Genomic DNA, 10,176 nt, shown 5'->3' on the forward strand with positions numbered 1-10,176 from the left:
TGCGTTTGTGTGCGTGTGTGTCTGCGCGTATGCATGTGTACATGTATATGTGCGTGTGTGTGTGTGTGTGTGTGTGCTGTCTCCTGTCAGGGGTTAATGGGTTTGAATCTTGATGAACTTGTACGTGGGCGCTGTCCTCGGGTACAGATGTGACATCCATCTTCAACAACCTTGAGATGCTGCTGGCGGTGAATCGAGCGCTCCTGGCTGCGGTTGGTAGCATGACAGCCCCATGCGTGCCTGCGAAAAAGCAACCCTATGTGCGCCTGCAAAAAGGCAGACCCCTCTTCCTCCCTCCGTTTTTGTTACCTGTGTCTGCGACAGCGTTATGGTGATGGCCGTTCTTTCCAACACACAAGTTCCTCATCGCAGCGCCCATCATGATGCCTGCAACAGATGCACAATGATGGCATCGTCCAGGCCTTTCATAGCATGGGTACGTTTGTATTGAAATGAGAAGTGCTACGAGTCGGGTGTCATCCATGCTTGTACACACGAGATGGCCTGTGTTTGGCGTCACTCATGGCATGTCATGCAACTCCCCATCCTGTCTTTCCCTTGCTGTTGGCGTTTGCATCTATCATCAAGCACCGTTCTTGAAGGTGTACTCGCTGTATGCTGAAAGCTTCGAAGGGTCCATGGAGAAGGTGCGCTGTGTGTGCATATGTGTGAACACGAGTGGGAACGAGTGAGTGCAAGGCATTGATTGCCACAACATCAAGCATCCAATGTTCTCTTGGCAAGAGCACGCCACATGCGCAGTATTACTCACGCCGCACTGACATTCACACACTCACACTCGCACGTTACCACCACCACCACCAATGACATACACACTGTCTTGATTGTGTCAGATCAATCAAAATGCAAGGAAGAACAAGCGGTTTCGCCAATTCAAGGACATGCAAACGTCGCTTCCGGAAAGCAAAGTCAGTGCTCTGTCGTCTACGCCGGGCAAGCATGCCGCGTAAAGGCACGGGAGGTGGAGCAGACACACATACACATGCAAACACAAACAACAACAGCAGCAGCAACAACAACAACAGCAGCAGCAACAACAACAACAACGTGCATTGTGGCCTCTTGTTGCATCGCACATGCTCTGTCAGCCCTGTCCGTTGTCTTACACTCGTGGCACCAACATGGCGAAAACCAACGCTGCTGCAGGACCTTGGGTTGGAGGCGCTGATGCTGGCGCCCATTCAGCGACTGCCACGCTACCAGCTGCTCCTCGAGTCACTGCTCACGGCCACGCCGCAGACAGACCCATCCTATCTCATCGTCAAAGGTATCGCCCAGTACACCTGCTTGCACTGCGACCGCTTGCCGGCGCCAGAACGTGCGCATTCTCGGCGTATTCTCAACGCTTGGGACCCACGAAAACTGTTGCTTGCGCCAATGCCTCGTTGCAGATGTGGTTGAGCAAGTGTCACAGGTGAACTGTCACGTCAACACAGCGCTGCGTCGGCAAGACAGCCGTCTCAAGGTGAACAGTCGCACGTGGCTAGCTGTATGTCTCCCTGCTACAAAGTTGCGTGCTGTCTCATGACACCACTTCACGCATTCTGAGGCACGCACGCTCATAATCGTGTTTGTGATGGGTGATTGCATTGCACCTGCGCAGTTGTTGGATCTCCAGCGTCGCCTGCAAGGGCGGATTGCGCGCGAAATCGTCAAGCCAGATCGCGTGGTCGTCCTTGAGGACGTCCTGTCCATTGTCTCGAAGTCATTTCAGGTAAAACAGTGTGGGTTGTGACGAACGTGTAGGCTGACCTGTTGTAGGGCAGCAGAAACGCGGTGAAAGAAGGGACATGGCTGGGGCTAGACAACATAACCAACGCTGCTGCAGGACCTTGGGTTGGAGGCGCTGATGCTGGCGCCCATTCAGCGACTGCCACGCTACCAGCTGCTCCTCGAGTCACTGCTCACGGCCACGCCGCAGACAGACCCATCCTATCTCATCGTCAAAGGTATCGCCCAGTACACCTGCTTGCACTGCGACCGCTTGCCGGCGCCAGAACGTGCGCATTCTCGGCGTATTCTCAACGCTTGGGACCCACGAAAACTGTTGCTTGCGCCAATGCCTCGTTGCAGATGTGGTTGAGCAAGTGTCACAGGTGAACTGTCACGTCAACACAGCGCTGCGTCGGCAAGACAGCCGTCTCAAGGTGAACAGTCGCACGTGGCTAGCTGTATGTCTCCCTGCTACAAAGTTGCGTGCTGTCTCATGACACCACTTCACGCATTCTGAGGCACGCACGCTCATAATCGTGTTTGTGATGGGTGATTGCATTGCACCTGCGCAGTTGTTGGATCTCCAGCGTCGCCTGCAAGGGCGGATTGCGCGCGAAATCGTCAAGCCAGATCGCGTGGTCGTCCTTGAGGACGTCCTGTCCATTGTCTCGAAGTCATTTCAGGTAAAACAGTGTGGGTTGTGACGAACGTGTAGGCTGACCTGTTGTAGGGCAGCAGAAACGCGGTGAAAGAAGGGACATGGCGTGGTTTCACAATGTTAGTAAGCGTTCGCTCACAAGTTTGCGTGCACCTGCGACACAATGTGTTCGTATGTGCTTGTGTGTTTTGTGTGCGACTGTGCGTGGTTGTGCATGATGCTCGTCTGTGTGTGCGTGTGTGCGTGCGTGATGCAGACAAAGCACATCCGCGTCATCCTCCTGTCTGATATGTTGCTGCTTGCAAAGCCCTCAAGACTCACAGGCGGCACCGCCAACAAGTAAGCTGTTCCCTTGTAGATTAAAGTGGAAGAGGGGGAGAAGGCAGGATGTTTAACAATTGGCCACGCTGATATGATGTAATGATTGGCTCATAGTTTCCTGCGATGGGCGGTACCTCACGTTTGCACGATGTTCAGATCGCTGGCTTGCACACACGAGTTTGTGCTTGCCGAGTGCCAGATGGTGGTTGCGAAGCTGCCGCTGAACAGGAAGAGCCGGGAGCGAAACCGCCTGTGCTTTCAGGTACGTGTTTGTGCGCGTGCACGTGCGTGTGTGTGTGTGTGTGTGCGTTAACCCAAGTGAACATAATTGCGCAAGTGCTCAGGTGGGCATCGCTCTGGCGTGAAATACAATAAAGTAAACGATGACACTCATTTGTCTGGATCGCGGTGTTCTGTTTGCACTCATATCCAGGTCTCGAATGGCACGACGCGAGCGGTCCTAACAGGAGGTGACAACATCGTGGCTGACCGCTGGATCAAACTGCTTCAAGAACATATCGAGTGAGTTAATGACGAGGAGGCGAGCCGGTCAGCTGCAACTCATTTGTCTTCTGTTGCTGCTGTGCGCTGACATGACGTAGTGATTCTTATGGCTGCACTCACATCTTGTTCTCGCGTGTTTTCGTTGAGCAGGACCCAGCGACACAACAGACAGTCTTTCAACGTGGAATCAGATGGCACAGCTGTCATTGAACGTATCTCTCGCGCTCAGTCAAGGCACGTCACAACGCCATCCTTTGGAGCATACGTGTTCTTGTGTGTGTGTGTGTGTGTGTGTGTGTTTACGTGTGTAATGTCGGATGCAGCGCCATCTGTACGATTGGTGCCTGAATTGTCCACCTCTCCTCTGACGCACGCACACACACGCACGCGCGCGATTGACTAACTGAACCGTATCCACAACATCGCCATCACCGACAACTTTTTCCTCCCCTCCTCCCTCCCCCCCCCCAAACGCTCACCTACCTCACGCAGGCGATCGTCGTTGGCCGCAGAAAGACGGAGGAGCAGTTCACGCGCCGGGAACACGAGCAGCGGATCTGAGAGGGAACACACCAGCACCACCACCTCCCCCCAGCCGCTGCAGCCGCCGCAGACGCCATTCACTATCGCCTTTGACAACTGTAACCGCCGGAGCGTTCGCAAGCGAGCGATGCGCTTCCCCAGCTGGTACCAGGGAAAGGGTGGTGGTGGTGGTGGTGACGGTGACGGTGACGATGAGTACGATTTGGATGTGCGTGATCTGTACTGGCCCGAGTTTCAAGGGCCGTACGCTGACGGAAGGCAGTCGTCAGCCACAACACCGAGCACAGACGCGAGTGGAGGTTTCTCGCCGACTGGGCCAGCACACACGGGAGCTGTTAGCCCCGTTGCGTTCGGCAGAGGCCATGTATGTGACGCTGCATTGGAGTGCACGCAAACCACGGCCTCTCCCATTCACACATCGGCCACAGACACGACTGGCAGCGCGTACAGCACCGGCAACACACCAGCCAATGAAGCAGCTGCGCCAATGGCGCCCGCTGGGAGTGATCACTGCAGGCAAACGAACTCACAGCAACAACCCGAACAAGGAAGCATGGCCCTTGGGAAGCATGGACAAGGATACGAGACAGGGCAGCAGCAGCCACAGCAACATCAACAACGGCAGCAACAACAGCAGCCAGCATGTGCGTGGACCAGGTCCTCCACGACACTCATTCGCACGACATCTGGTGGTGCAGCGCAGAGGGTGTCGGCAGTACGATTTCGTCGTCGCTCGCACAGCCGCGTGTCGCGATTGTGTGGCAACCGTCCCCAGTCGCTGTATACACGAAACGTGCCGTGTGCCCTTTCTTCGCGGCAGCCGCCTGCAGGGAGCGCGTCACCCACGTCTCCACGACAGGCGCAGGTGGACACCAGCGGCAGCTTCACCTGGGACAACATGGGCATGTCGAGCGTGAGCCAACACCAACAAGGGCCGACGTGTTCCTACGATGAAGCTGTGCAGCGCAGCCGCGGGGTGCTGTCGGCGTTTGAAGAATGGCAGCTGAAGCGGCGGGAGCTGGAGATGCGACGCAGCAGCCGCGTGTCTGTCACCAAGACGATGAATCGCTCACGAACGTTGCCCACTGGCTTTGCAGCACGCGCACGCGCCCTTGTCAAACAACAACAACAACAACAACAACAACAACAACAACAACAACAACAACAACAACAACAACAACAACAACAACAACAACAACAACAACAACAACAACAAGGCGAGGAGAGAATCGAGGCAGCCACCGCGGTGGACAGTGCGCAAGAGAATGACTTGAACTGCGAGTTACCCAGTGCGCAGGAAGCGTCAGCAGACATGGCCTCCACTGCGCAGTCCAGCATCGAAGATGATGGCGATGGTGATGGTGTCTCGAGGGTCGTGGGAAGTGATGACAGTCCGATGCATGCAAGCGCAAGCGCGCACGACGACCACGATGGTGATGATGAAGATGATGTCCCCTGTCGCCTGAGCGGTGATGGGGAATTCAGAGAGGTGGCTGTCGAGGGTGAGGAGAAGGGGGATGCTGCTGAGGCAGGCGGAGGGGTGGAAGCGGAGTACGACAAGCTGCTCAGCGGATATGGCCGTATCCTCGACGTGTATGCAGAACTGATTGCTCGGCGACAGCGGCAAGAGGAAGCGGGTGCGCAGCTGAAGCAAGAGTCGGGACCACAGCGAAATGTTGAGGGACAAGGAGAGTCCGGTGGACAGGAGCAGCATGAGGAAAAGAAGCTGGAAGCAAACATGGAGCGAGCTAGTGCCAGCGTTCCTGTGCATGCCACAACTACGGCCACTAACTCGTCCAGAGGAGGGGAGCGTGCAGGCCGCCCCCGCCACCAGAGATGTACGCTCATGTAATGTATGTGACACGAACGACTCATTGACTTGAACTGAATGCGCACACCAAAGCAGTCGCTCACGACATGTACACAAACAAGAAGTAAACGGCAGACATGCAGATAGAGATGCAACAGACGAATTGGGGGGGGGGGGGGTTCGGAAATTCTGTGGGCAGTGACAAAAACACAAACTTTGTTTTGTTGTTTGCTGGCAAAAAACAGGACAGCAACAAACAAAGATGAGCAGGTTCGCTGTGTTGTTTGTGGTTGTGATGGTGGCTGTGAGCAGCGTGCTCTCTTGTGTGGAGGGAGGAGAGGGTAAGGAAGGTGCAGGGAGTGCTGTCGCTGTAGATGCCGATGCTGCAGCTGCTGTAGACGCAGCGTCATCTCTTGAAGCACTCATCTCCAAGTTCGAGGGACTTCCAGCAGACCAAGGCATTTCATTTCACTCCCTCAAACGTTGGACATGTGTGTGTGTGTGTGTTGTGTGTTGTGTGTGTGTGTGTTGTGTGTGTGTTGTGTGTGTGTGTTGTGTGTGTGTGTGTGTGTTGTGTTGTGTGTGTGTGTGTTTGGAAGCGCTTACACCAAGGCGTCTAGACTTTGGACAAGGCCTCACTCCTCACCTTCTCTATCGTTCCACGCACAACAACAGCAGCTGCAGTGTCCACTGACAGTGAAGGCCTCTCGGAACCAATCGAGGTGTGATTCAACCGTCGAGCGTGTGTGTGTATGTGCATGTGTATGTATGTGTTGTGTTGCTGCTGTTGCTGCTACCACTACTTGTTCCTACGTCTGGCACTGCTGACGACACCCACCTGTTGGGCGCATGTGTAGGTGACAGAGCAGGATTGGGAGGAATCCAATCCAATCAGGATAAAGGCGCGCGTGATTCGCGGCCCCGCTTGGAAGTGGGGCGACGCTGATGGCGGTGCCGGTAGTCTAGGCACAGTTCTTGGACCCGCCCGTGCCACCAACTGGTGGCGTGTGAAGTGGGACAAGTGAGTACGGTCGGAGGAGGGAGAGATGGAGAGATGTAGAAGAAGAGGGCGGACAATGTGCGTGTGTGTGTATGTGTGTGTGTGTACGTGTGTGTGTATGTGTGTATGTGTGTATGTGTGTACGTGTGTGCGTGTGTGTGTGTGTGACCTTGTGTGTGTGTGACCTTGTACGTGTGTGCTTGTGCGCGGGATGAGACCCTTTGCGCTCGTGTGTCCGTGTGTCCATTCGTCGACCATTCATCCACATACTCACCAACAGCATCACTGATACCTTGCTTCACGTATCATGCCCTGCCTTGGCCCTGTCGTCAGCGGCCATGAGAACGCATATCGGTACGGAAACGGCGTGCACGACCTAATCGTGCTCAAGTACACAACCATGGACGGCGTCACCATCTTCGGCACGCCCTCGCGCGTCAAATGGACGCCCAATCCGTCCAAGCCCTTTGCCGAGCAGGTTCGACGGACGATCGAACTGCGGGCTGTTGTTTGTGGTGGTGACTGTGAACAAAGTCGAAGAGGCTGCAATAACATTGGTGATGATGATGTGGAAGCTGTGGTTGCTGGCGTTGTAGTATTGTTGTGCTCGTTATCGTACTCATTGCTCAAGCTCTCGTGTACTGGCCACCGCACCTGTCCTGTGGTGTGTGCATGCGTGCATGTGTGTGTATGTGTGTGTGTGTGTGTGTGTGTGTGTGTGTGTGTGTGCCACCACGTGCCACGGCATCGTCATCACAGGTGGCGAAACTCGATGAGCCCTTGATTCTCCTGAACACCAGCGCATCTCTCTGGCCGGCAATGCACGAATGGACACCGCAGAAGTTTGCAGACGCACACGGCGACATGGTGCTCTCTCGCGTCAAGGTCACGCCCAGGCGCAAGAAAGGTGCTTGTGGTTGGTGTGCGTGTGTCTCTGTGTCTCTGTGTATGTGTGTGTATGTGGATGTGCGTGTGCGTGGATGTGTTGTGTGCGTGCTGGGTATGTTTGGTCCTTGCGCATGCTGGTGTTCCCCATCTCTTTGCCATCTGGTCGTGGACAGTAGTGCGTTGATGTCCGCCTCCCTCCCATCATCGTGTCGAGCTCACACCTTGCAATGTTCCAACACCGCCACGCAAATACGATACGGCGACATTAGGCAGCACGCCCTTTTTCTATTACCACAATGCGCCCATGAACTCCTCCGACGCAGACGTCGCTGCATACAAGCGGCGTGCATACACCGTCACAAACATGACACTCCGTGAGCTGATCCACAACATCTCCGCACCGCACCAACCAGGGTTTGTTGAGAACCACGCGTACGTATGGCGACAATCATGTTTGGGATGCTGTGTTGTTTAGGTTCTTATTGGTTGTTGTTGTTGTTTAAGTTGTTGAAGTTGTTGTTGTTGTTTAAGTTATTGTTGTTGTTGTTGCATGGCCGATGATCAAGGGCTCTTGTTTGGGCCTCGTCAAGCTTGCATATGATGCGTTGAGTTGCTACGGTTTTCCGAGCTCATGCACCACGCACATTCGTACTCCCATCTACATTCGTGCGTCACACCATACCACAACGTCAGCCAACCCACGGCCGTGTACGCTGGGAAGTTGGATGACTTTGGCGTCGATTTCCTCTCTCAAGTGCTTCCATTGGATCCATTCATGGTGATTCAGCCAGGTGCGTATGCGCATATATGCGCTTGTGTGCGCGCGCGTCCGTGCGTGCGTGTGTAAGTGCGTGCGTGTGTGTCTGTGCGTGAATGTGCTGCAACCTCGTGAATGTTACGTGAGTGGTTTTGCGTATGCTCAAAGCACGCCCCGACATCACTGTCTCTGTCACCTTTGCGTCACTGCAACTCATGCGTGTCCCCTCATTGTTGTTGTGTGTTGCGTTAACAAAGGGTTTGAACCGGAAAAGGAGCACCTGTTTCGACAAACACACATTTGGATCGGGGGTGAGATGCAACGTTGTCTGTTGCGTGACCGACAAATACGCTTTAATCAAAGCATGCTCGTTTTGCGCACACAGGCATGGTACACACACACATCATCATCGCACATGCTACTACATACAAACACACACGCATCACACGCACGCACGCACGCACTCACGCACACACTCTCTCTCACTCACGCACACACACACTCTCACTCACGCACACACACTCTCACTCACGCACACACACTCTCTCTCTCTCACGCACTTACACATACACTCACGTACGCACACACACACACACACATTCGCGCGCGCACACCTGCATGAGTGCAGGCGAGCAAACGTCGACTCCTGCGCATTTTGATTTGTTTCACAACTTCTACGTGCAAATCTATGGGCGAAAGCGAGTGCTTCTGTTTCCGCCGGCGCAGTGGCAGCAGCTGTACATCTTCCCCCTTCTCCATCCCGCGGGGCGAAGCGTGCAGGTGAGTGCCAGTGTGCGTGTGTGTTTGTGTGTTTGTGTGTTTGTGTGTTTGTGTGTGTGTGTGTGTGTGCATGCGTGTGTGTATGTGTGTGTGCGTATGAATGTGTGTACATGCGTATGAATGTGTGTGGGTGTGCGTGTGTGGCATGCCTATGTATCGTGTTTCCTGTTCGTCTCATCCTTCACCTTTCTCCCTCGGTACGCCGTTGCTCCTTCACCGACAACGACGATGGCTCTCATTCGCCGGTACAGGTTGATCTTGACTCGCCCCTGTTCCAGCAGGAGCACGCGTTTCCAAATTACCAAAAGCAACACACACTTGCACTTGAGGCTGTGCTTGAACCAGGCCAGGGTGCGTCGTGGATAAACGCGTGTGCACGTGCTTTGCGCCGTGACTGCTTTGGTGCACATGCATGCCCAGAGCTTGCATTCACCTTTGCAGTATGTGTATATGTGTGTTGGCATGTGTGTGAGAATCTTTTCGCTCACTGCTGACTTTTGTCTTTGGACATTACCACCCCCCCCCCCCAAACTGCCCCGCCACACCAGTGCTGTACATTCCTCCCCTGTGGTTCCACCACATCACGTCGCTGGAGCCTTCCATCTCTCTCAGCGTATGGACCCCGCACATCGCTATCGAAATTGCAGCAAAGGTGCTGGCAGTGGGTGGCGGTGACTGGTGATGACGGTGATGATGATGGTTGTGGTGATTACGATCAATGAGGGAGGTGCACGTGGACTGTGTTGTGTTTGTTCGTGCGGAATGCACACGCGTGCTCACGCGGTGACCCACCTGCCCACGTTGTGCGTGTCTACTCGTTTGTCGCACTTTCCCTTCCTTCTTCAAGGCGTCAGAGGCCGTCCCCCTTCCCATTCTCGTGAAATGGAGCGACAAAGAGAAGCACATGGCCCTGCGCATTTTCTTCGAGAGCATCGTGGAGGTCTGTCCGGCACCGGTTGCACTGGGGGGGGGGGAGGGTTTGTGGAGGTCAAAGCGCATGTATTGCGATGTTGTGGTGTGCTGCGTGTTGCGTGTTGTTGTTGTTGTTGTTATTGTTGTTGTTGTTATTGTTGTTGTTGTTGTTGTTGTTGTTGTTGTTGTTGTTGTTGTTGTTGTTGTTGTTGTTGTTGTTGTTGTTGTTGTTGTTGTTGTTGTTGTTGTTGTTGTTGTTGTTGTTGTTG

At 54.3% G+C, this 10,176-nt stretch overlaps 3 protein-coding genes across 4 annotated transcripts in view; 2 read left to right on the forward strand and 1 right to left on the reverse strand.

Moving 5' to 3' along the window:
* PTSG_04618 overlaps nt 1-5,714 on the forward strand; it is a 7,367-nt gene extending 1,653 nt beyond the window's left edge. For both annotated transcript variants that reach the window (XM_004994653.1, XM_004994654.1), the window contains 12 exons: nt 148-212; nt 397-436; nt 589-647; nt 855-929; nt 1,168-1,288; nt 1,413-1,486; nt 1,625-1,735; nt 2,649-2,731; nt 2,870-2,975; nt 3,147-3,235; nt 3,368-3,451; nt 3,710-5,714. In XM_004994653.1, coding sequence (XP_004994710.1) covers nt 148-212; nt 397-436; nt 589-647; nt 855-929; nt 1,168-1,288; nt 1,413-1,486; nt 1,625-1,735; nt 2,649-2,731; nt 2,870-2,975; nt 3,147-3,235; nt 3,368-3,451; nt 3,710-5,612 — 2,810 coding nt within the window. In that variant the 3' untranslated portion in view covers nt 5,613-5,714. The remainder of the gene's footprint in view (nt 1-147; nt 213-396; nt 437-588; nt 648-854; nt 930-1,167; nt 1,289-1,412; nt 1,487-1,624; nt 1,736-2,648; nt 2,732-2,869; nt 2,976-3,146; nt 3,236-3,367; nt 3,452-3,709) is intronic.
* A 118-nt stretch (nt 5,715-5,832) lies between these two features.
* On the forward strand, nt 5,833-9,677 carry PTSG_04619 (uncharacterized protein; the record flags this gene model as incomplete). Its single annotated transcript, XM_004994655.1, has 11 exons — nt 5,833-6,052; nt 6,246-6,292; nt 6,428-6,591; nt 6,904-7,048; nt 7,330-7,477; nt 7,728-7,872; nt 8,152-8,249; nt 8,473-8,526; nt 8,844-8,995; nt 9,247-9,346; nt 9,544-9,677. 11 exons carry the CDS (start codon nt 5,833-5,835, stop codon nt 9,675-9,677), a joined length of 1,407 nt encoding a protein of 468 aa, XP_004994712.1.
* A 168-nt stretch (nt 9,678-9,845) lies between these two features.
* Nucleotides 9,846-10,176, reverse strand: part of PTSG_04620 (uncharacterized protein) — a gene marked incomplete at its 3' end in the record, with an annotated part of 5,360 nt that continues 5,029 nt past the window's right edge. Inside the window, exon 10 of the mRNA XM_004994656.1 lies at nt 9,846-9,956. Within this exon, the coding sequence (XP_004994713.1) occupies nt 9,846-9,956 (111 nt within the window). The remainder of the gene's footprint in view (nt 9,957-10,176) is intronic.

The sequence above is a fragment of the Salpingoeca rosetta genome (genome assembly GCF_000188695.1).
Source record: "Salpingoeca rosetta unplaced genomic scaffold supercont1.10, whole genome shotgun sequence".
NCBI classification, from domain to species: Eukaryota; class Choanoflagellata; order Craspedida; family Salpingoecidae; genus Salpingoeca; species Salpingoeca rosetta.